The 26,318-nt window shown below is 44.6% G+C and overlaps 1 protein-coding gene across 1 annotated transcript in view; it reads left to right on the top strand.

Moving 5' to 3' along the window:
- BUB1B (BUB1 mitotic checkpoint serine/threonine kinase B) overlaps positions 1-12,612 on the top strand; it is a 71,674-nt gene extending 59,062 nt beyond the window's left edge. The window contains 8 exon segments of the mRNA XM_037056091.1: positions 153-286; positions 597-737; positions 1,061-1,161; positions 3,613-3,762; positions 5,552-5,694; positions 8,919-9,090; positions 9,861-9,967; positions 12,068-12,612. Of these exon segments, the coding sequence (XP_036911986.1) occupies positions 153-286; positions 597-737; positions 1,061-1,161; positions 3,613-3,762; positions 5,552-5,694; positions 8,919-9,090; positions 9,861-9,967; positions 12,068-12,299 (1,180 nt within the window). The 3' untranslated portion in view covers positions 12,300-12,612.
- The last annotated feature ends 13,706 nt before the right edge of the window (positions 12,613-26,318 follow it).

Raw genomic sequence — 26,318 nt, 5'->3', positions numbered from 1 at the left:
TGTTAACCAGGGTACATAAAGTTACCTAGATTCTGATTATGAATCTATTTCTGTTACAGGAAAATAATGGCCTTTGAAAATGAGGCTATTAAATATCAAATAAAATTACAACAGGTAAATTGACAGGACTGACTCATTTGTTGTTCTTCTAGCCCAATTATTGAAGACAGCGGTGAGGCCACACACTCCTCTGGGTTGTCTGGATCTTCTGCCTCAGTTATAAGCACCTCCTCCATCAAATGTCTTCAGATTCCTGAGAAACTGGAGCTTACGAATGAGGCTGCAGGTGCGTGCATATATCCCACTGACTTGTCAGCAAACACCTGCATCCATGTCCTGTGAACACTTACTCATCTCAGCAAACCAAACTATGTTTTTCTTTTCTAGAAAAGTTCCCATAAACTGTGAAATTTCTAAAATGTATTAGTACTAATTGAGCATAATATCATAGAGGCCTAAGATAGATACTGTTGTTAGGTTATTGGTATTAATCATGTAATCTTTTTTTTAACCCCTGTTATAATACTCATTTTAGGTTTTCTGGGTGATGTTTGTCTGTTCTTTTGGGTTTTTTACAACTGCCCCTCCCCCTCCAGAAAACCTCATTGAGTTACCCTGGTGTTCACAATATCGTAGACAACTGCTAAAGTCCCAACCAGAGCTAAGTGCTTCGTCAGAGTTTTTTGTAGAAGATAGATCAATGCCTGAATTGGAAATAGAGAAGGAAATTGAGTTAGGTAAGTACCATTAAATGCATGTCTTTTTGTGTATGACAGTGTACAAAGTGATTATTTGTACTTAAGCTTAATGCTTTTGGCCAATAAATATTTCTAGATTGTAAGAAACAGAATCATAGAAGTTGACACATTGATAGGTTCTTGTCCCAGTAACAATAGGAATTATGTGTTCTTTCAGTGTTTAACAAGTGATTTTTAAAAGTATTCTAGCTGCTACTAACTGGCAAATATATTAGTGCTATTAGCCCTTAAACCAGGAAGTAAAAGTGTGGGGCCTATACATATTCCAGTGGTTTTTAAATGGACTCAAACCTTCCCAACAGGTAATGAGGATTATTGCATTAAACAAGAATACCTAATATGTGAAGATTACAAATTATTCTGGGTGACACCAAGAAACTCTGCAGAATTAACCTTAATAAAGGTGGGACTGATTCCTTGTCATTACAATTACTTTGCCAGTGATGTGGGTTGAAGCAATAACTGTGGCTCCACGGTACCATGAAATCCTTCGAATAGTCTATAAGCTTATTGAAAGTGATGCTTCAAGAAATCACTCATCATTCTGTGCCAGGATCAGATATCAGAAATAAGAAGCTATTGTATAGGTCTCTTAATGTGTCCATACATACTAACTAATTTTATCCTTTTGAGGAAATCTAAATTTTCTGGCTTGCTCCAGTATGGACATTCTAGCCTTTACTATGATTTAACACAAGAGTATTATTTGGAAACTTTCATTCACCGTCATCCTAGAGATTCACGTTACCTCTTTCCTTTTTGATATTTTATTTATTTACTTTTTTTTAGAGAGAGGGGACGGGGAGGAGAAAGAGTGGGAGAGAAACATCAATGCATGGTTGCCTCTCATGTGTCCCCTACTGGGGACCTGGCCTGCAACCCAGGCATGTGCCCTGACTGGGAATCGAACCAGCCACCCTTTGCTTCACAGGCCTGTGCTCAATCCACTGAGCTACACCAGCCAGGGCACGTTACCTCTTTCTTATATTGGATACCTAGTTATACTGGATTCCATTTTTTTTCTTCTTTCTTGGTTTAAGCCCTCGTGTTTTAGTAACTTCCTGAGAAGGAAGGGATGCAGGAGATACAAGATTTTTGAAATCTTTCATTCAGAAAATTTTTTATTCTACATCTTTACTTGATTAGTAGTTTGATAGGATGTTAGAATTTGAGGTTTAAAATGCTTTTCCTTAGACTTTTGAAGATGAGTGCTATTATCTTTTGACTTCTAATCTTGCTCTTAAAGTCTTGCCATTCTGTGTGAGAGATTACCTTTCCCCTCTCTGAGTCTTTGGAGGACCTTTTGTCCGTGGTCTTCCAGAATTTCACAGTTACAAGCTTTGGTCCAAGTCTTTTGTTACCCATGTGCTAGGCACCCCATGGCCATTTCAATCTGAACTCCTCGGTTCTGAGAAATTTTCTTCAAAGAATAAAATTTTTCTTCCTCTCAGTCTTCTCTGTTCTCTCATTTCAGAAATCCATTTATTAGGATATGAGATCTCCTGGACAGATCTTTAGAAATATTATCTTTTTCTCCTATTTTCTATTTCCGTCCTTTTAACTTTCTGGAATGTTTAGTCAACTTTATTTTCAGTCTTTTTACTTTTTAAAAAAAATTTCTTTGTCATGTATTTAATTTGCAAGAGCTTTTTTATTATCAGAATTTTCTTTGTAGCATTCTCTTCATTTCAAAGGTGGCATATTCCTTATCTCCCTGAGAATATTGATGATGCTTTAATTTTTTCTTTCTTTGTTGTCTGTTTCCTTTTGTTTATTTTGATCTCTGGCTTTGAAGTCTTGGGTGCTCTATTTCTATTTAGGTGTGGGTTCTGAAAGCCATTGGAAAACCCTGTGTATGGAAGGGATCTTGACAGCTGTGGGACTGACTTTGGGATGGTCTTGCTTGGCCATTTTATTAGAAAACCCCCAATCTTTAGATCTTTTCTATTGCATGGATCAGATCCCTCAGAGAAAACTTCTCTAATTTCCTGCCTGGAGCATATAATCCTGGCTGCTAATTTCTGGAAAGCTGAATGGGGAAATCAGTCTGCAGAGTAGAGGAGAAGGAAGTCATCTTGATGTTTGATATATAAACTTTTTTTAAAAAAATATTTTATTTATTTATTCTTAGAGAGAGGGGAAGGGAAGGAGAAAGTGGGAGAGAAACATCGATGTGTGGTTGCCTCTTGCATATCCCCTACTGGGGACCTGGCCCGCAACCCAGGCATATGCGCTGACTGGGAATCAAACCGGCGACCCTTTGCTTCACAGGCCCATGCTCAATCCACTGAGCTACACCAGCCAGGGCTTGATATATAAACTTATTTCTCTTTTCCGTGTGGTATTCCCACCCTCAAGAGTGCCTGGTATCCTCTAATCCAGAGCCCTTCTGTTTTGTCCTCTCTAGAAATAAACTTCTGGTGTTGTGGGGGAGAAGCAGTTGCTAGGCTAGGTTACAAGAGGAGGGGGGAGAATCTGGGATCTAACTTCCTCTTGAACAGTTCAGCCTCTCCTGGTGTCGCTCTCCCTTCACCCTGCTGTAGCCAAGGGTGCCACCAGTTTTACACTCTAGGGAGGCGGTCTTTTATCATAAATTTGGTTGCTCTCAGCTTGTTCTGTTGCTAGATGAGCTTTTCTTGGGTCTGCCAAGTGGATTGTTATCTCTTATTGTTCTCTTTTCAGCTACCAGAATTTATTGCTGGTGTGTCCTTTATTATACATTTATGCTTTTAAAAATGCCCCTTTACTATGATTTCTGACTGGGTATTGGAAAGGCTGGAGGGAATGTTTTTAATCTGCCAACCATAACCATAGATTCTAACTGCTCTTATTTTTAAAACATAATTTTTTACAGGTATCTTCTCAAACTGTTCCATGGGACTTTTACATCAACCTTAAGTTAAAAGAACGTTTGAATGAAGAGTGCGACCATTTGTGCAGCTATTATCAGTACCAAGACGGCTGTATTGTTTGGCACCAGTATACGGACTGCTTCACCCTTCAGGTTTGCAATAATCTAAAAACATAATTTGAAGTCCTCAGGTAGAGAGATTTGTGCTTCATTTAGCAAAAGGATTTAGAACAAAATTCTTGTTAACCTTCTAGAAATAGACCGATTCATTATAAATGAAAAGCACTGATCATTTTCTTTTCCCAAGTAATTTTTACCAAGAATCTTTTAACTTTTATGATGTCGGTGTTCAGACATACACAAAATAGATAACAGCACAGTGATCCGGCCGGCCGTGATCATCATCGGCGCATGGTCCCTCTGGTGTTAAAATCCCAACTTCCTTCCCTGCCATGTCTGGTTTTGATGCTTGGTCTAGCTCTTCAAATTTTGTTTTTGCCTTTTAGTATTCCTTGTAATTTTTTTCTTGGTAGCCGGACATGATGTACTTAGTAAAAGGAACTGCTATAAATAGACCCTTACTTAGTAATATAGTGATAAGGTATGCGGGGAAAAGCTTTATATAGTCCTGTGATTTATGTTTTTTTAGTGAGCCTATGCCTCTGGACTGTGAACTTCCTAAGTGTTTCTCAGTCCACTCCTCCAGCCCCCCTCATGTGGAACAGGATAGCTATAACCAGCTGGAGTTGGGGGTTTCTTTTCCCCAGGTTAGATAGGCCCTGTTGAACCAGTTTGCCCTGAAGGCGGACCCTGTTAAGAACAGCGCACTGGCCCTGGCTGGTGTGGCTCAGTAGGTTGAGTGCCAGCCTGTAAACCAAAAGGTCACCAGTTCAATTCCCAGTCAGGGCACGTGTCTGGGTTGCAGGCCAGGTCCCCAGTAGGGGGCACCTGAGAGGCAACCACACAATAATGTTTCTCTCCCTCTCTCTCAAATAAACAAACAAACAAACAAATAAAATCTTTCCAAAAAAAGAAAGAAAAGAACAGATCACTCTAGACCATTTCAAAATGGTTTCTTTTCTCCTCCTCCTGCCAGAAACATGAGAGGAATTTTCCCCAATATTTACTGTGAGAACCTGGTATATAGCTCTTACAGGTAAAAAAAAAAAACCCCACAAAAGTGTGGATCTATGCTTCCAGATCCTAGAAGAGTTACCAAGTTTTTTACTTGATAAGACAGAATGGCAACTTCCAAACTCCTTCTGTAAGGAATGGGAACCAGAGGTTAGAAGGTCTATTTTTGCCACTCTTGTTTTATCTATACTGCCCCAAACTGGATTATTTTTAGAACCCAAACACAATACAACATTTTATTCCTTGGAATGTTCTTAAGAAGGTTTTGCTGAATATTTTGATTGTAATATGAATTCTCTAAAATGGTTGGAATGAGGGTATTTAAAAACTACCATTTATAGAGCACCTTTTATGGGCCAGGTCCATCCTTGATTCTCATCATCTGTTATTTCATGAAATCCTCACAAAGAATCTTACAGAAGAGTCCTATCTGGTGTAGCTCAGTGGATTGAGTGCAGGCCTGCAAAGCAAAGGATGGCGGTTCGATTCCCAGTCAGGGCACATGCCTGGGTTGCAGGCCAGTTCCCAGCAGGGGACTCATGAGAGACAACCATACACTGATATTTCTCTCCCTGTCTCCTTCCCCTCCCCTCTAAAGATAAATAAATAAAATCTTTAAAAAAAAAAATGAATCTTACAGAAGAGCAGTGTTGTTAAACCTGGGGCAAAGGCCCAACCTACAAAGGAGCCCACATCCTGCCAGGGAACAACAAGGAAGAGTATAAAGCAGCAGTAAGCAAGGTTTTGAGTCTAAGTACAGTCACTCTAACTATAGAAATAATGAGTTTGTTTGTCCTTCTGTCTGCAGGATCTTTTTCAACACAGTGAATTTATTACCCATGAAATAACAGTGCTGATCGTTTATAACCTTTTGACAATAGTGGAGAAACTACACAAAGCAGAGATAGTCCATGGTGACTTGAGTCCAAGGAGTCTGATTTTTCGAAACAGGTTGATCCTTTTAATTCTTTTAATGTTTCTGTTAGCTTTCTCTTAAAACATGGGTAGTTTCTATTTTCTTCTGCCTTTTGACAAATGCCACATTTACCAACTAGTGTGTTAAGAGAATATTTGCTATCTAAAAGGCAATAATCACTGGGAATAGTTTAAAAGAATTCAAAGAAAAAACATTTTGGGAATATATTAATTCAGAAAAAAGAATCACCCACTCAGTGTTGTGATGACTCCCATCAAGAAGAAATGTGAGCCTGGCTGGTGTAGCTCAGTGGATTGAGTGCGGGCCTGCAAACCACACAATCGCGGTTCGATTCCCCATCAGGGCACATGCCTGGGTTGCAGGCCAGTTCCCAGCAGGGGACTCATAGGAGGCAACCATACATTGATATTTCTCTCCTTCTCTCCTTCCCTTCCTCTCTAAAGACAAATAAATAAAATCTTTAAAAAAAAAAAAGAAGAAGAAGAAATGTGAAATCAGACCGTCAGGGAAAGGCATACAGTCTGGTCCGTCTCTGAGAGGACCGGCACTGCCTAGGTTCACAGGCCAAAGCTTAAGTCAGGCCAGATTGAGGTAGTTGTGGGAGGAATGGGTAAAACCAAAGTACACATGCAAACTATGCCAAGAAAGGGGGCTTAGTGTTCCAATTAAACCCAGCTTAGCCATCAGGTTCAAGGGTTAAGCACAGAGCAGGAAATGAGAAAGCCCAAATACTTAAGAACTGAGAAAATATAGAACACATTAAGGCATGTACATTTACACAGTGGAATACTAATTGGCTCCAAAAAAGAGGGAAATTTTACCTTTTGCAACAGCATGGGTGGACCTAGAGATTATTATGCTAGGTCAAAGAAGCCAATTAGAGAGAATAAATACCATATGATCTCACTCACATGTGGAATCTAATGAACAAAATAGAAGCAGAGGCATGGACACATGGAATAGACTGACAGTATCAGAGGGGAGGCGGTGGAGGGGCTGGATGAAAGAAGGTGAAGGGATTAAGGGGGGAAAACAACAATGTGTATATAACACAGACAGAGACAACAGTGTGGCGATAGCCAGAGGGAAAGGGGGTTGAGGGATGGGGCGGGTGAAGCTGGGCAAAGTGGGAAAACGGGTGGAAAGAGACTTTGCACGATGGGGTGACGGATGCACGATGCGGTGTGCAGGTGATGCTTCATTGACTTGTACGTTTGAAACCTGGGTGGATTTGTGAGTCAATGTCACCCCAATACATTTAATAAAAACCAGTAAAATAAATTATTTTCTAAAAGAAGAACAAATTAAAGCATGGACGAGGAAGGCATAGCCCACAGTTTTTGTTTCATGAAAGGGAGTGGAGGACCAGCACACCCTCGTAGTGGCTGCTGGTCTGGTGGTGTTTGAGTACAGCAGTCTGGTGTAGGGTCTGCCTGCCCCAGCCCCGTGTCTGCCGCAGCTTCCGGTGACCAGTCAGCTCTCTCTGAGGTTGCTGATGTATACAAAAAGCTTCCGTCATTCTTTGTTTCTCCTGATTACTTAACCTGTAAGAGGAGGCTGAATTATAGTTGGCATGGAAATCGAAGGAACCCTCAATGTATTTCTGCAATTATAACCAAAAGAACTGGAGCATCGCACCTTCTTTCCTGAGAAAGTAGAATCCTTCCACCTTCCCCAGGCATAAGGTAGCAGCACTTCTCATCCAGGGCACCAGAGGTATTTTAGATGAGACAATTCTTTGTGCAGGTCTATTCCAAGCATTTTGGGATGTTTTATATCTCTGTTGCCCCAGCCATTGTGACCACCAGAAATCCTCCCATGTGTTTCCAAATGTGAGAACCTGGGTATCGTTTTTATTTTCACTGTGTTTCATGCCGCTGAAAGTTTAGAGGATAGTTCTGAGGTTGATGGAAATTTTAAGCAAAGGGATGTTCTAAGCCTTTTTAACGGCTGAGCATTTGTGTGCTGTGTCTTTGGATATCCCTTCTCTCAGTCCCCAGTGACTCCAGAAAAGCGCGCAGTGTTCGGAGGTGTTGCCTTTTTGTCACCGCATAGCAAATTGAGTAGGAAATTTCATATAGATTCAAAAGGACTTAAAAGAATTTTTCAAAGTCATTTAATGCAGTTTCTATATATTTTTTGTGAGGAAAATAAGATTAAAAAAGTGGAATGCCTTGCCCATGGCAACAGCGAAGAGACCTACCTGCTTCTTTTCATTAACCAAAGACACATTTTCCTGCCTCTTTCTTTTTAAAAAATATCTGAGAACTATAGTTTTGTGATGGCCAAAAGAGCAGTTGCATCTTGTACCAAGGAAAAATGGGAGCAAATATAAATTCTAAAGTGAAATAGACCACTCGGTGCTGTGTATGGTGGGCTTAGTCAAAGTCTGTGTTTAGGAGTAGAGGGCCTGCCACACAGTGTTGGTCGGGCATTTGGGGGGACTAACTGGGGAAAGCAGAGACAAAGAAACACAAAACTAGCCCATTGTTTTCTCTTGCATAAATAATTCCTGCGCCTCTGTGAGCATAATAGCTTTATTGCATGGAATAAACCCAAGGAAAATAAAATCAATTAATTGTGAATTAGTGTTACATAGTTGTGTTTTTGTTTGTTTCTTTGTTTTGTTTTTGTTTTTAGGAAATGAGTTGAAATAAGAGCAAGGTAGAATTTTGTATTAGTTTAATAGAAACAGTATAGTTTACGTTTCAATGTAGGTAGCACTTTACCAAAAACCAGCTTTATGTTGTTTTCATTTAAACTCTGGGAGGTAGGAATCTGAATGGAAATGGGAGCCTGGAAAGTCTAATTTATAACAGTAAACAAGAACGACTATGACACCTATGAAAGCTTAATTTCCTCCATCATGATTCTTACCAATGTGTATGGTCATTGCTTTTATATGTACAGTGTAAGGCAGGGGCATGCACTCTACTTCAATACTTACTTTATATAATATGGAAACTTGGTAAATGTTCTGTGATGACCATGGACTGTGGTTTAGATATCCAGGAAGTACTTTGTGTCACTAAACCATAATCTTGACATTCCTTTCTTGGAGGGATGGACACTGCCGGGGCTCTTACAGGTGCATTTTAAAAACTAACCACTGGAGGGAGCTGTTGTCATAGCTAAGACACCTATAGAACCTCTTTTTCTTCATTTTTTTTTAAGATCATCTATGCAGCTTCTTTCATGGCCTATTTTTATTATCTCTTTCTCTTTAATCTTGGTTTAGAATCTACGATCTCTATGATTGTGAAGAGAACAATCAAGCTTTGCACATAGTGGACTTTTCCTACAGCGTTGACCTGAGAGCACAGCTGGGCGTTTTCACCCTCAGCGGCTTTCGGACGGTGCAGACCCTGGAAGGACAAAAGATCCTGGCCAGCTGCTCTTCTCCCTGCCAGGTGAGTGTGAGCAAGCCTGAGCATGTTCGGGGGTTTCCTGATCTCTTTCTTTTCTAGATAAGCTATGGGAGCTACTGTTTACTAATATTTTCTCTCCTGGAATAGATGACCTAGTTTTCAAATATCATCAACTCAAGCAAAATGTACCATTTTTTTGTATCAACACTAAAGAATAGACACACACGTGCAGACCCACGACTAACTCAGTAGCCTGGGTGTCAGGGCCAGTTCCTCCACTTATCCAGGCAGTCCTTTATAAGCCATTTTCTGTGATCTTTTCTGTAAAATAAGGATAACAGTCTGCTCTATATACATCAGAATCGTTGACTATTAAATCATATAATGTAATGTGAAAATAGCATCAGGACAAATACAGAGTGTTTTATGTTATATGCACAAATGCTTTCTGACTCAGCTCTGGACATATGACATTTGCTGACTGAATGTGTAGCATGAACCTGAATTAATCATGTGGACCACATTTAGATCACAGCTGGAGTCCACGCAAATGCAGTAGGTCCACAAATTTGGATTCGACAGTCCAGATATTTTTGTTACCTTTTGTTCTTAAGGGTGATTCCTAGAGTTGGCTCCACTGATCACTTCTTAAGGAGCTTTTCCTTTACTGTAAGGGTAAAGAATGATCTACTAAAATAATATGTCGTAAGATAAAGTTAATCACTGTGGTATCTCTCAACTTCCTACATAAATAAATTGCCATGATAGTAGCAGAGAATTATTTTAGCTGATGGTGCTTTTTGTGATTTCAGGTAGATCTGATTGGTATAGCAGATTTAGCACATTTACTGTTGTTCAAGGAGCACCTACAGGTCTTCTGGGATGGGTCCCTCTGGAAACTTAGCCAAAATATTTCTGAGTAAGTATTAGTGATTTCAGGGTCTCTGCCTGCTCAGATAATCTTGTGTTTCTCTCGGGTGCTCTCTCTGCTTTGGCTGCCTTCGTTTTCTTAGTCCCAATGCCACGATTCCATTCATTTCAAGCAGTGTTTCTTAGGAGTGTTAGCGGAGCACCTAGTGCAGGACAGGGTTGGCAGTTTGAAATAAATGGTTCAGACTTCAGGACATCATTCTGGACCTAGATTTATCATACAGGCTGCAATTGTAGTATTGAAGCCTCTTAATTTAGGAGTGTTAGTAGAAACGGTTCATGAGAATAATTTTCTAACCAATTGGTCGTAGTCTTTTTTTGTTTTTTTTTTTAAGATTTTATTATCTGAAAAACCAAGGCTGGTCTTAAGTCTTATCTCCTCTTTCATAGGTGTTGTTACCAAAGGTTAAGCATCTCTTAGGAGAGTTAAATTTCTAAATTGTAGGCCATTATTTATTTAATGAATGGGTAGAACCAAAACAGAGAACTGAATCTTCTTGGTGAAGAAGTAAATGGTCTCTTAATAAGAGCTGCTTGGTCTTAGGACTTTAGCGCTCCCTCAAGCCTGCTCACTGAACTTATTAAATATCCCATATTCTTCATTAGTTTATCAGAGCTAATAACTTCTCACAACAAGTCTGTCAATCTAATACTTATTGATACGTTTTTTTAAAGATTTATTTATTTTCTTTATTTAAAAATTGTTTAGGGATTTTATTTATTTATTTATAGACAGAGGGAAAGGGAAGGAGAAAGAGAGGACGAGAAACACTAACGTGTGGTTGCCCCTCATGTGTCCTACCAGGGACCCGACCTGGCTGCAACCCAGGTGTGTGCCCTAGACTGGGATTTGAACCAGTGATTCTTTGGTTCACAGGCCAGCATTCAATCCACTGAGCCATGCCAGCCAGAGCTAAGATTTATTTATTTTCTAGAATTGGGAAGGGAGGGAGGAAAACATCGAAGTGCACCAATTGGTTGCCTCTTGCACACCCCCTACTAGGGACCTGGCCCGCAACCCAGATATATGCCCTGATTGGGAATCAAACTGACAACCTTTTGGTTCACAGGCCAGCTCTTAATCCACTGAGCCACACCAGCCATCGCTGATATTTGTGGGGTTATTTTTAGATGTTATTTATTTATTTTTATGGAGGGAGGAGGAGAGGGAGAGAAACATCAATGTGTGGTTGCTTCTCATGTGCCCCCCACCAGGGACCTGGCCCGAAATCCAAGCATGTGCCCTGACTGGGAATTAAACTAGTGACCCTTTGGTTTACAGGCCACCACTCAATCCACTGAGCCACACCAGCCGGGGCTGTTCTTTGGTTTAAAAAAAACCCTCAGTGTTGAAGATTTAACACCCCTTCTCCTCCATTTCCCCCTCCCAACAACTGAATAGCACTTTTTTTCTTTATTTGATTCAGAGTGGCCAGTCTTGTTTGTCTCTGACATGTATTTTAAAAATAGGTTTGAAGTATAATGTAAGACACATGGGCCAGAGGCAGGCATCTCCAGTTGTTTACAATCCTAGGTGGGTCTGACACAAAAAGAAACCTGTGGGGTCATCTGGGGTTTCCTGATAGCTCTGCTTTATACAGTAATTGAAGCATTTTTGGTTTTTTTAAAGAAGTACAAACATCATAGACTTCAGCGGTAGTTACTTCAGTCAAGCTTTGCATTCTCAGAGGATTGTGGAGATAATAAACCACTGGGCAGGCAGCGAGGTGCTGTGGTCTCTCTAGTGACCTGGACTTAGAGGAAATCAGAGTAGAGGAGACAACATTCATTTTCCTTCTATTTGTAGGAGAGAAGTGCTGCGTCTTAGTACAAAGGAAATGTGTAGATGCAGATGAGAGAGTGTTTCCCCCATTTTGTGCAGTGTGTTATGGCTTTTCCCACTGTGGTCAGTCTTTTTTTTTTAAGTTTCACCTTGGACTTTCAAAGGACTACTTGAGTGATCTCTAACCCTAGAGTTCTGGGCTTTACCTTAAATCATCTTGATGCATGAATGTACTTCTTGAGTTAAACACAAAGAATTTTAAAGAATATGCCTAATCTTGATGGAAATGGTTTTATATATTTTTAGGCTGAAAGATGGTGAATTGTGGAATAAATTCTTTCTGCGGATTCTGAATGCCAGTGATGAGTCCACAGTGTCTGTTCTGAGGGAACTTGCAACAGGAATGAATGAGGTGTTTGACACCACATTCCAAAGTCACCTGAACAAAGCTTTATGGAAGGTAGGGAAGTTGATTGGTCCTGGGGCTTTGCTCTTCCAGCAAGATAGGCAGCCAAGTCTCTCGCAGATCCCTGCCTGAAACCACCGGTTCTGTTGTAGAACACAGACCTGGGTGTGCCACAGTCTGTGTTAGGGCACATTTAGATGCACCGCCAACCCTTTCCTACTTTTTGGTAGTGGTATACTTCTAGCTAACTGGCATTTTTTACACAGCAGTATACCTACTCTTGTTCTTGTCTAACTTTAACAAAGAACTGTTTTATTCTAAATGCTCTCCATGTGAATGGGTACCTTGTTTAATGCATTTGTCTCTACTTTTCCCTGTATTTTTCCTTTTTGTAATTTGTAATCACTATGTATTTTAGTAAATAATAAAATAGCATTTGTTAAATGTATGCTTCTCCATCTCATCTACTTTTTGCCAACTAAGATGAAAAATAGCCTGATTTTTGCAGACAGGAACTAATGTGCCGTGGAAATGTACACACTCTAGATTTGGAGCTAGGTAGGGTCGTGACAAGACGGACGGCTAACCATTCCTTCAGGTGTTCCTGACCTTTGACTAAGTGGTCTAGATTGCAAAGTAGATAAAATGATTTACGCACGGCCAAATTTTCTTAAATTTCAAGTGGCAAGATTGTCTATGTTCTCAATGTATTTTAATGTTTTTTGTTTTGTATCCACCAAGTTCCTTGGTCTATGTATGTAATGTAGTGGTTCTGCTGCTGCTGGGTCTCTGATTATGTCAGTGTCTGTTAGAAAGGAAAAGAAAAGGTTTGAATGGGGTTTAGCAGCCCTTTAGAAATGGACTGATGACCTCCATGTTCTACACAGAATGACTTGGTGGAGACATGACGGAATAGAAAGGGGTTTTGTTATTTGGAAGATTTGAAGATGCAGAAGGTCAGAATAAAGACGAAACTTTGAAGTGTGGAATAACTTGAAAGAGTAGGTCTAGATGAAGTATTTGGGCCCCCACATGAAAGCATGAACTACACCTGGCCTTGGGGATAGGGAAGGAAATTGGTATAAAAGGGCACTGAAATTATCTAATTATCAAAATTATCATACATAGCCCTGGCTGTTGTGGCTCAGTGGATTGAGCACAGACCTGTGAACCATAGGGTCTCTGGTTCCATTCCCAGTCAAGGCACGTGCCTGGACTGCTGGCTGGGTCCCCAGTAGGGGGCACTCAAGAGGCAACCACACATTGATGTTTCACTCCCTCTCTCTAAAAATAAGTAAATAATTAAAAAATTTTTATCCTATATGTCTCCATTCCAGTGCCTGATTTTTTTAAGCTTTGGTTGTCACTGGTACTGCTCTAAGATTTCTGGAAAGCAGAAAATTCTAAATATATCTCAACTAAAAATATTTAAGCATTTATAATTGAAGCACCAAATCAGAAATTCTCGCTCTTAACTAAAATATGACTCCTCAAACATTTTCATGTTTGCTTCTCATACAACTGAAGATACAAGATCATGTATTTATATCTTCTGGTAATTGAGCCCTTCAACCCCTCTGCTCTCCTCGTTTTTCCATCTACCGCTTTAACACAACGGCATTACTCTGAGGCTGGACAATAAATTTAGATTCTGTCTTACATAAGCTTAGCTACCATCTAGTGAATTCTTCAGCAGCCTTGACGGCAAGGCTGATAAACCAGTGGGCGTGGGGAAAGATTAATTTCTGAGAGTCCGCTCTGAGGAAAGGGAGCAGAAGCTGAGGAAGCTACTTCTTAGAGAACTTGCAGCTGTTTTGCCATCTCTCCCTGCATTTCCCCTACCCTCCCACTCCAGGCCTTCGTCAGGGGTCGGGAGCAGTGCCTGACCAGTCAGGACCTGTGATATCTTAGTCTTCTCTTTGCCTAAGCATAAAACCACGGTGCTGGCACATTCGCATTTCTCTTATATCTTATGCTTGTTTGTCTTGGGAGAAAGAAGCCTCTGATTTGTTACAGAGGTTTCAAATGATTTTTTTTCTTTATTTATCTTTAGAGGGGAAGGGAAGGAGAGAAGGAGAGAAATATCAATGTATGGTTGCCTCTCATGCGTCCCCTGCCGGGAGCTGGTCTGCAATCCAGGCATGTACCCTGACTGGGAATTGAACCGCGATCCTCTGGTTCGAAGGCCCTCGCTCAATCCACTGAGCTACACCAGCCAGGGCCTCAAATGATTTTTAATTCTTTTCTCTCTGAGGCAGAGTAGCGTGATGATGGACCTAGAAGGGAGGGGGGAATAAAGCTGAAAAGGCAGCATTTTCACTTCTTTTTGAAAGACACCATGGAGCATGGAGTGCCTCGCATCCACAAAGTGTACCTCCACTGATGTGCTGTGGCTCTAAAGCTTCACCCTCCCGTGGCAGCCCTGCGAGAACCTCCCGGGGAGGGGGGCGGGGGGGAGAGTGCTCTAACCCGTGCGGAGCCTGAGTTGACACGCACAGAGTTTTCCTATAACAGCAGGGCTTCGGACTGTGAGTGGAGCCGTTACCACAAGGTGGATGAGAAAGCCTTCCAGAGGCTTAGCCAGGACTCTGAGGTGAATCTTACTGGGTTTAGGGCAAAGTGTTTAAGCAAAGACAGCAAAGAAGTGACTCTTGTCTGTTGCATCAGAAAATGAGAAATTATTTGTCCAACTGCACCAACTCTTTCTAGTATGTTAAAATGTGCTTCCAGTCTGGCTCCTAAAATTAAAAGTTCCCTTTGTAAGGAAGGTACATTAAAGAAATTTTTTTTAATATGACAAACTTCAACCTTAATGAGGTTCATGGTTCCACCAAAGACCCATGAAGCCATGAGTGGAATATGAGGAAGGTGGCGTTTCAAGTTCATGTGGGGAAAGATGTATTATTCAATGGCTGCCGTGGAATTGGTGGGTTAGAGTTTGACCTCTACCACCAGTGGCACCACTGGTCTGTACTGCACGTTTGCACGGACTGGAGAGCGGCCCTTCCTCGGCTGCGCTCGGTGCCGCTCGCGCGCCGCTCCGCGCTCCGCCGCTTGGCTGGGTTTCCGCCCCACTCGGCCTGGTGCTCTTGTGCGATGAACAAGTGTCATAGCCACAGGCAGTGGTCTCTGCCTGTTTTAATGCTTATCCACAAAGCAATTTGAGATAGATCAAAAATGTTCATATATAAAATATTAGATTACTTTGTAATTTTTTGTCTATGTGGCATTAGACCAAGATATAAACAAGAAGATTGCTGTATTAGTGTAATAGATAAACAAAATCTAACATGGCCACTTATCTCTACTATTAAAAAACAAAAAGCAGGAAAAGTTACATACAGATACATATGAGGTGGGACCCAAAAACCCCAGATTTTAGTTATTGAATATAAAGATGATGTATTTATTCTTACATGTTTAAACTTCAGCCACCTTCACAGTTCTCTCCCTCTGATGCAGTACGCCTGTCGGGATGCCTTTTCCCACTGCTCAGAACAGGGGTTTTTTCTGGTAAAGATTTTATGTATTTATTTTATCTCTTTTATTTAAAGAGAGGGGAAGGGAGGGAGAGAGTGAAGAGAAACACCAATATGTGGTTGCCTCTCACATGCCCCCTACTGGGGACCTGGCCCTCAACCCAGGCATGTGCCCTGACTGGGAATTGAACCAGTGACACTTTGGTTCCCAGGTTGGCACTCAATCCACTGAGCCACACCATCCAGGACTCAAAAGTGTTTCTGAACTTGTCAATTTTGATGCCTTTTAGTGCTCCTGCCATTTTTGTTTTACCTCTTCCACATAGGCAAAAAAGGTTTCCCTTTGAGGACTTTTATTTCTAAGATTATTTTAATTTTTTTGGAAAGAAGGGAAGAAAGGGAGGAGGAGAGGGAGAGAAACATGGATGTGGGAGAGATGCATCCATCCTCTCCCAAGCCCCCAACTGGGGACCTGGCCCACAACCCAGGCATGTGACCTGGCGGGGAATTGAACTGGTGAGCTTTTGGTTTGCAGGCCGGCGCTCAATCCACTGAGCTACACCAGCCAGGGCCCCCTTTAAGGACTTTTTTCATCCCAGGAAACAACAATGTCACTAGGGGTGAGATTTGGTAAGTGTGTGGGGGGGGGACACTGGGGTCACGCCGTTTTTTGATCAAAAACTGCTGAACACTCAGTGCAGTGTGGGCAGGTATGCTCATAAGTCACCCATCATGAAATGGGCAAATGTGTTGAAAGTCTTCCAAAAAAATTCACTGAAGCCAGAGACAACAATGCCAACTGGCACACTGACACAGATGGGTTTCTAGAACAATCATCTAGTGGGGGGAGCCTGTACCACAAGAGGCCCACCCCCCCTGAAGATAAGTCCAGTTTGGGGGGGTTCCCCCCTATACTTGCATCATCTTTCGCTTGGATTGCCTCAAGTTTTCCTAACTGTCCCTGCTTCCCTCTCCCACGCCCACCTCCAGTGGCTCCCATGTCACACAGCACAAAATGTAAGACCCTACCAGATCCGACCCTCTATTTCCTGAACTCTTTTTCTGACTCCTCTTTTCCTTGCTCACCCCCCTCTGGCAATCTCATCTGCCCACCGCCCTGCGCTCCTCAGACATGCCAACTAGTTTCTCACTCTACAGCCTGTTTGCTTTGCCATTTCTCCTGCCTGGAATGCCCTTCCTGGGTTTCACATGGATTACTCCCTTACTTCTCTGAATTCAGGTGTCTTCTCAAATACCCATTTTATCAGAGAGGCCTTCCCTGGCCATTCTGTACAAAATAGCTCCACCCACACACTGCTGTTACTTTCTCTCCTCTTTACCTGCCTCATTTCCTCTGTAGCACCTATTAAGCACCTCACGTACGTGTGTGTGAGCATTGTCCTGTTTACTTTTCAAAATTAAATTTTTTCCAAGTTTAATCAAAATGTGTACTTTATTTCCCACATGTGTTTAATTCAGCCTCACATTCATTTGAAAGTGTGTGTGTGTCCTACTACCAGAATTTAAGCTCCTGAGGGCAGGGATTTGCTCTGTTTCCTGTAAAAATGCAACATAAACCTGAAATTTTCATCATTCACGTAGTAATTGAAAATTGTGTTTGAGGATAAGGGGAGGCAAGCACTCATTATTGGCTGGAATGCAAATTTGGTGCATTATTAGGTGATTTGGCAATTTTTATTAAATTTAAATATTCATTTCTTTCCATTGATCAAGCCTCCTAATATTTACCTTAAAGAAATATCGACACTGGCGGTCAGAGATAAAGCGCTGTTTGCAATCGTCCTCGCTGCTTCCAAGGCTCATAATGTCCTAAAGGATGGTCAGCCCCTGGGAAAGAGGGGCGTGGCGCCGAGCAGAGGTGACAGCAGACCACTGCTGCCGAAGGCCACTCTCCCAGTGTGGCAGGACCTGAGGACCTAACTCGAGGCGGCAGAACCTGAGTTAGGCTGTGAAAGATGAGTTCCCCACATTTTCAGGTCATGTTAAAGAGGAAAAAGTGGTTGCCTGTGGGGAGAGGGTATAATGGTGGAGTGAGGAAAGAATGAAGGCTTTTACTTCTCAGTTCGTACATTTCTGCACATGTGCAGGTATTCCTTATGTGCATGGGATAATCTAGGCCAAGAAATTACGGGCTGTGCTTTGTCATCTTCTCCCTTATCTACATTTAAAAAAATAAAAAGCTTAATACGTGTTAGTTATTTTTCTAATGTGAGATGTAGGTTAATTTGGAATTAAAATGTGAGCCTGAAAATAGTTTTAAATCATTGAGGACAATATATCTAAACTATTATTTTTAGTATGCTAAAAATCCATGTGTTCAAATGTTTTGTAATGTTTCTATTCAAGATATGCTTTCTAAAATTACCATCTTCCTACTGTTGCAACTTCCTATGTCTGTGAACAGGGATTGAATTATATAAAACTCGTTCAAAATAAATATATTTTACGGCTTTCATATTAAAAACTTGAGTTTCCACAAACTGGCATTGTATGATTGAGAAAGGAACAAACAGTGATGAACTGAGGCCAAACCTCTATAAACACCTACTTTCTCCCGCCGGAGCACGGTACTCCGATGCTCGGTACTCCGATGCTCTCGCTCTGTTAGCGGCTCCGGCTCCGGGGCCAGGCTTCCCGCTGCGCAGCGTCAGTGTCCCGTGAGGTCAGATCTCTCTCCGCGGGGAACAGTGGTTGCCCAATCAAACTGCTAGTTTTCAAGCCTCCTATGAGCAAAGGACTATGTCTGTTTATTTATATACTCCCAGAAATTAGCACATAGTTCTCGAAAATATGGGAATTAAAATGTTGGAAAAGAGCAGCAATGAGTTTCAAAAACCAAGTTACGTCAGAGCCAGAGCCGTGGTGAGGGGGAGGAACCTGTCCACGCGCTGGGTGTGCCCGGCGCCGAAATCGCTCTCCCATGCGCTGTGGCGCTTGCTCGTGTGCGCTTCTTTAGCTTTATGTCGGAACTGGCTGCTGACCTTGTGTCGAGCTGCACTTCATTGTTCCATTTGTTCTTTTCAACATTGAATGTTATTTTTACAGGTTTATTCCATCAGAATGTGCACTTGATTTCCCAGGTGTGTTTAATTCAGCCTCACATTCGTTTGAAACAGTATGTGAATCAGCGTGTGCTACAATTTCAAAGTAGTTTAATCTTACCGGCCTGGTCATGTGATGCATTTTATTTAATTCTTTCAGTCCTGCAATTAGCAAAGTGAGGATGGAATTTCATAAAAACAAATATCCATTAAAATCTGTGCACAAAAGTATCAGTATCCATTTACTTGTTTGATTTTGCATTTTTTAAACAAAATTGAAAAAGAAATGTGACACTAGAATAAAGTAATGAAATAATGAAAACGATGACATGTGAAGCATCAGTGAGGTTGGACCATTTGGGAAATGGGACATTTCCAGTGGAGGGTGGGTGTGTGTGGCACAGTGAGTCAGGGAGTCCCCGTGAACCCAGATGGGTGGAGATATAAGCCAGGCAGAGTGGACAGAGGTTAACCAGCGTTGCCGGGAGGGACTTCACTGGTTAGCTGGACCCCGTTGTTAGATGGACAAAGAAGCCTTTTGCCCAGGAATACCCAGTCAGGTACGTCCAGGGTCCAGCCCTGTGGTCCAGCGGTCAAGATTCTGTGCTGTATAGACCACGGGGCAGCCTAGCGCTCCTGCCTGCACTGGTCCCCTGCTACGTTATTAGTTGCCCAGGACAGGTGCACATGTACATGCTTTACCTTAACTCAGGTGAACTCTTCTTTGGGACAAGATCTGTGTCTCTTACACCCTAGATATAATTTGCATGCAGTGCTCATACTACAGGGCATCAACCTCACAGGCCCAGAACCTCCTCAGTATTGAGGAGGCTCCCTGCCTGTGGTACCACACCAAACACTAGCATGGTCGTTAGCATGCTCTCTCTAGGAACCAGAATGCCTGGGCTTGACTCCTGGCTGTGTGGCACTGAACATGTTGCTCTAAGCCAGAGAGAGTCTCCCTCTACAAAGTTAGGACACTCTGGGTGCCTACTTTGCAGAGTACTGAGAACTAAAGCTTTTAGTACAGACACTTGTAGATGCTTGTACTGATTTAGTTCTAAATGTCATTTGAATGTCTAAATTTCTCTGGAAACTTCTCAAGTACATTGGGATGCCAGCTACTTGACTGGAGTCTCCGTCTTGGATTAATTTACAGTACAGAGTAGAGCCAAGTCCGTAACATAATGAAAAGTGAGTGAAAGAAGTATGGTGTTCTATAACCTAAAGGGTAAGGCGTGTTTCTGTTGGGAGTGACCTTCAGGCAACAAAGTATTTGTACTTAGAGAAGACAAAGTCTCAAGGTCATTTAAACACAAAGGCTGCCGTCCTCTGGCTTCCAGTGACAGCTGCCGTGCCCGTGCTTGGTCAGAGCACAGACATCTAAAGGACGGGCTCCGGTCCCGTTTGCTGTGACGGGTCAGACCGGGTCTTCCTGCTCACCTCAGTGGGAGGGAAGCAGGGGCACATCCCCGCTCTGCTGCCTGCAGTCCACCTGCACTCCCATCTCACTCCTCCTCTCTCCTTTCTCACCGGGAGACGGTTCTGCCTTGGGGAGCTGCCTTGGGGAGCGGGGCCTGCTCAACACATTTAAATCCTAGACATCTGGTGTCTTCCTGAGACTTCTTTGTAGAGGCTTTTGGACCTATTTCTGTTTTATGCTTTGCTACATCCCTGTCCTGAGCCAACGGATAAAAGGTGACCGCTGCTTCGTGGGAAAAAGGAAAGGGGAAGCACAGGAAGCCCTAAGAACTTGATTTCAGAACTGGAAAACCCGGGCTCATACCCCACATCTGCTCCTTACCAGGTGCTTGATCCGGGCAGGTCGGTCTGCCAGTATGGACACTAGTGCTGCCGGTTCCTACCCCACAGGGCATTGTGAGAACTAAGAACACGGTATGGTTGCCAAGCATGAACCTTTCTTGGCTCGTAGCAAGCGGTAGATTCCTGTCTCCACAGCAGCCGGCTGAGAGACGGGTGGAGCGGGTGTGATCCGCTGTGTTCACTCAGGCCTCCAGTTGCAACCTGCTGCTTCCTGTTTTATTTTATTTTTATTTTTCTTATTTTTAAGATTATTTATTTATTTCTAGACAGAGGGGGAGGGAGAGAGAGAGAGAAGTATCAGTGTGGTTGCCTCACATGCCCCCCACTGGGGACCTGGCCTGCAACCCAGGCATGTGCCCTGACTGGGAATCTAACCAGCGACTTTGGTTCACAGGCTAGCACTCAATCCACTGAGCCACACCAGCCAGGACCTCCTGTTTTACTTTAAATGTGTTCTTTTACCCTCTCCAGGACAGGAAATAATCTCTTGAAACATGTTGAAGAAGGTTAGCTAATAGATATTGAGCTCTACGGGGGCTCCAGTAGGATTAGAGACACAAAAGGCATGCTGGCTCCCTTCAGGGAGTTGATAACTTAGCTCAAGAAACAGGATGTTATGGGTTAAAACCCAAGACAATATACAGGGCAGTCCATCAAGGGACGTCTCAAAGCAAGTCATGACCAGAAGCCGAAGGTGTGTTAGGACACTTGGCGGATGTGAGGGCCACCCTGGGTTGGGGTGTTCTGGAAGCCATCGTGGTATGACAGGGATTGGAGCTGGTTTGTATTAGGTAGTTTTCACCTGCAAAAGTAATCATGAAATGATTAAAAATACTGTGAGGGGCAATAAGTTCTGCTGTCTCACAGGACACCAGCCTGGCGCTGAGCGCCTCGCACAGGACTCCGTCCCCGCTTTCTGCTCAGCCGTCCTCAGCGTGCTGGCTTTGTCCTCTGGCTGGTCTCCCAGCAACGCAGATGGCTCCCACGGTTCCCAGCTCAGTGATTTGGAGCAGCACAAGAAAACTTTCCCAAAACCCTCCCAGCAAACTTTCCCTCTTATTCCTTGGTCATACTGTCGCACGCCCTGGGCTCCCACAGCGATCCCTGGCAAAAGGAAGGGAATTACTGAAACTGGTCCAAATTAAGGGTCATCCCTGGGATGGGTGTCAGGGAGGGGCCTTCCCTGATCACACAGGAAGTGGGAGAACGCACACCCAAGCACACTGCGTTTCTTCCAGCCAGTGAGAAGAGAGGTGAGGTGGCTTTAGAGAGGCAGCCAGTAGCGTCTGCCACATGGGTGGTGTTGGATTTGGTAGCACAATCGCATCCTGGACCGGAAACGTTGCCCAGGCTGTGGGCCCCTGTCCTGTTAGTGACCGAGCAAGGGAGTCAACTTCAGGAGGCCTTCGTTTTCTCACTTCTGAGGTGGGGTAGTGGTTCCGACTGAGGTCGTAAGTTACATGAGGACAGGGACTTGGGCTTTGTACCCAGCAAGTACTCAACAGATATTTACAGAGTAGATTCATTAATTGGATTACTTGAGGATTTAAGGAGTTAATGTACAGTAAGCACAGTATGTAGCCTGTAGTGTGTGCTCAGGAAAATTAGCTTTTAGCCGCAGTCACTGTCGTGGCTTTAGGAACCCTTCACATATCTCCTTTTCCCACTTTGCAGCACCTGGTGGCCAGAGCCATCACTGGTCCTTGCCCACTGCAGAAGCTGAGACATGTGGAGGACCCTGCTCCTGGTAGACTGGGGCTGGGATGGCAGAGGCCTGTCACGCCCTCTGCTGAAAAGAGGACACACATGTAGAGTCTAGGACCTGGGACTCTGCGGTTTGTGACTGCTCTGACCTGTTTCTGAACCGGCCCTCACCTTGCTGTTAACTTCTCAGGGTCAATCCCCTGAAGTGCCCCTGGGACCCGCCTAGAGGGGAGGGATGCCCACAAAAGCTTTTCTTTTTCACTCTCAGTGAAGGCCCAGAGCATTTCTGCTAGTCCCGCCTTTTCTGTGCTCTGACAGCCCGGCCAGCCCCTCCCACAGAGGCTTCTCCCAGGAAAATGCCACTGATGAGCCTGCCAGCCATGAACTTCAGAGGACTGAGTGCCGGCTCCCTGCCGAAGTCAAGGCCCGGCCTCCGTCCCACGGAGATGAAAGCCGGCCAGAGGCAGCTCGTCCCTTTCTGCAGCACTCCCAGCTCGGGAAGGCAGGACGCGGCCAGACCCCCGCTGGCGGCTGGCTCCCTTCAACCATCTGTGCGGTGTTGCCCAGAAACAGTTGAGCCAGAGCTGCCCCAGGGGGGTCCTGCCTCAGCCACGGGGTCACAGTGAGAGTCAGGGCGACACTCTGAGTCGCAGACCTGTACAAACTGGGGTAATAACACCGGCGTTTTGGGGCTTTGAGGATTCAGTGAACTAACAGCTGGAAAGATCCATCCTGTGCCGGCACTTGCCAACTAGTTCAAAATGATTCCAGCTGCTGCCACCCCACCTCACAACACCAAGTATTTTCACAACTCCACACACCCCTGGAAAAAGTATTCCATTCCCTTGAAGCACAGGTTCTCCTGAGGGGAAACTCCTGGAGGTCGACAGCAGAGGCCCCAGCCCCGGTCACCACTAACTCGGAGATTCTGGTCTGTGCTCCTCTCCCTGGCGCCCCCTATAGCATTGTGATGGATTGGGCAGGACAGGGATGCCTTCCAGATGGTGCCTCTGGCCAGCTGCTGACACTGCCCTCTCCTCCAGGTCTGTCTGTCTCTCTGCCGACCATTCCCCTGTCACTCTCCTGGCTTCCCCCGGTTGCCCCAAAGGCATGGGGGATGCCAAACCAGCTTCTCGGGGAATAATCCCTGTTTTCTGTCAGACACCACTTTGGTCCCTTCACCTCCTCCCCACTTCCCTGCCCCTTGGTGTCCAGGCAGGTTCTGCAGCCCACACTGGGCTGCTGGAAGGCCTCCACTCTTCACTTTTGGGCAGAGGGCCAGTCTTGGGCCTTCTGCTCAAGGCCAGAGTGGCAGTGGCCAGGTAGCAGGGCTCCTGGTAGTAACTCCTGGGCTTTTCCAATTTGCTTTATTCGTAGTAAAGAGTTGCTGGAGAAATCCCCTACTCTGCAGCCCAGCAGGCACTCCTATGCTATGGAGCATGAGAAGGGAAAGCCCCTGCCGGCCATCCTCCACACCTTGCCCTGCCACCAGGGCCCTTCATTACCCTGGGCTCCCTACCCCTGACCCCAAACACACCGGAGAGGGCACAGAAGGTACCCAGAGTACCCCTATCTGACAAGGTCCTTAAGCATCCTTCCTACTGAGGACCCCCAGGACTCGACCTGCTCATCTTCCCTTTTGCTGCCACACCAGAGAGGGTGGGCGGGTGCCCTGGAGGCATCTGCTCCCCAGCCACCCCACCTGCCATGCGGGAGGCCATTTGGGAAAATCTCTTAGAGGTGCAGCCCCTGCCTCTGCCCTGGCTCTCCTGGAGGTCCAGGGCTGAGGGACAGTGCTGAGGTAACTGCAGCCCTGCCTGGGGTGCAGGACACCTGCCTCAGGTAACAGCACCTGCTCATTAACCCAAGGCTTCCTCTCTGGAGCCTGCCCTGGCTCGGGGCGGTAGGAGGTGAAGGCGAGCAGGATCCGTTCCTTCCCGGCCCGAGGTGTGAGGTGTCGACGAGTGTAGGCAGGTACAGACAGGCCTGCTCAGCCATCAAAAAGGCCGGTGTGAAGCGCCCTCTCTACATGCGGCGGGAGGAGTTGGGGGAGTTTGTGGAAGAATCTGAAGATCTAGAAAAATTTGGCTGTGAAAAGAATTCTTCCCACATGCTAGAACACTACGCTTGTTTCTGAAAAGTCAGTCTCTGGGAAAGTTTAGGACTTCACTCTGACAGGGCCTTTCTAAGCATATCTCCAAATGATTCTTTTCAAACCACACAACGGCACTGTGGACGGAGGCGATCATCCCAGCTGAACCTGACTCACCAAAATGGTGCGGATGACACAAGTTGCTTTTGAGACTCTAAGTACACGACCATTTTCCAAAACAAGAGAGCTTCAGGTGAAAGACTTTATTAAGAAATTGTAAGGACACCAGCTTGGTTGATTTGCACACTGCAGCCCTGAGAGCCAAGATTCAAAGGCAGAAATGCCCGTGGTGACAGTGTTGCTGCTGCCTCTGTCTAGATCACGGATACATCATGCTCCAGCCGGGCTAGAATGTGGCTGCGTGAACAGCACGGGGACAATAGAGGCCTGAGAAGACGGGAAGCCACATTCCAGCCTTGATGTGCAACCCCCCCCCACCTCCATTTCCTGTGTGGCTTTGCTGAGTCGCTTAATCTCTGGGCTGCAGCTTTTTCACCTGTAAAAGAAGGTGGGGCTGATGATTCTAGAATCCCTCTCAGGTCCCTGATTCACCATATTCCAAGTAAGGGAGGCCAGAGCACAGAAGCCCTGCGGGCGTTCGTTCATTCATTCAACAACAAAGTTTGCATGAGCACATGAGCATCTACTGTGTGTCCAGCACCATGCTGGGATTCCTGCCCTGGACAACTCAGCCTCCTGGGTTAGCAGAGGGGCGACTCCACCAGGATAAAGGGCACAGGGCACACCACTGGCCCAGGAGTGGAGGCGTCTGCATGCCTGACCCCCCCCCCACACACACACACAGGCCACCAAGCTTTGTGGGGTTTCCTCAACAGGCTGGCAGGTCCCTCCCCCGGCCCACCCTATCCCGTCACCCTTTCTACAACCTGTGAAAGAAATGAACCTAGATTTGCCGATATTTTCACCAAATCAAGCAGTCATGCAACGTGCTAGAGCAGACAAATGAGTCTGCTTGTGCAGGCCATCCATTTCTTGTCTTGTGAAGACAAGAACAAAAGAATCAACAATGACAGGTGATCACACTCAGAAACTTAAAATGACTAGAAAAAGTGCTGAAGATGCCTCGGTGACCAACGGCTGGTTTGGGGCCTCAGGCACCCTTTCCTTTAGTACCAGCACCCTGGTCTTCACCACATCGTGCCTGGTGATGGAAGTACTACCGTCCCCCTGCCGGAGCCAGAGGTGGACATGTGGCCTGAGCCCACCGACCACATGCTGCTCTCTGCTCTTGGCTCACAGATGCGGAGGTGCATTAGGAGGGGTGTGCGGTGGGAGGACCTTCTGTCCAGGTCAATCTGGATGCCTGGAGACCTCAAGGCTGCACTGGCTGCTGTCCTGAACTGGATGCTCCAGACTTCTCATCAGTGCTAGGAATTAGTTACCTGGTGGCCATCAAAAAACTTACTTTTCTGCTCAAGATGGAGCTAGGGTGGGTTCCATGGCTGGTAGTTGGAGGACCTGACTGATCGAGGTTTTTATGGTTAATGCATTGTGGGCTAATACTTTGCAGTTCAATCAAAATGTCTATGTGTTCAGCTTGAGCCCTTTGCACAAGAGGTGCCTGGGTCAGGGTTTTGAAAGGCCAGCCTGCTCCCTGTTGGTAGGTGGGTAAGAATGAGCAACAGCCGCAGTCATGCCAGCTGAAAGCTAAGAAGGAAATTCATGTTTGTCGAGCTCTCAGAATGAGCGGTCCCCCTGCCAGGAACTCTGTTCATCTAATCCCCATAATCCTGGAAGGCAGGCAAAATCACCCCCATATTATGGATGAGGAAACTGAGTTCAGTTGGTAAATGACATGCCAAAAATCACTTGGCTGATGAACAGCAGAGCTGGGACTTGAAGTCAGAGCCTGGGCTTTTAACCAAACACCACACTGCTCACTATGGAAGAAAATGTATGAAAGAGTTTT

The sequence above is a fragment of the Sturnira hondurensis genome, unplaced genomic scaffold (assembly GCF_014824575.4).
Source record: "Sturnira hondurensis isolate 20B ecotype Veracruz unplaced genomic scaffold, ASM1482457v3 Scaffold0008782, whole genome shotgun sequence".
NCBI classification, from domain to species: domain Eukaryota; kingdom Metazoa; phylum Chordata; class Mammalia; order Chiroptera; family Phyllostomidae; genus Sturnira; species Sturnira hondurensis.
Note: the sequence above shows the minus strand (reverse complement) of the source record. Positions and strands in the feature narration are given on the sequence as shown.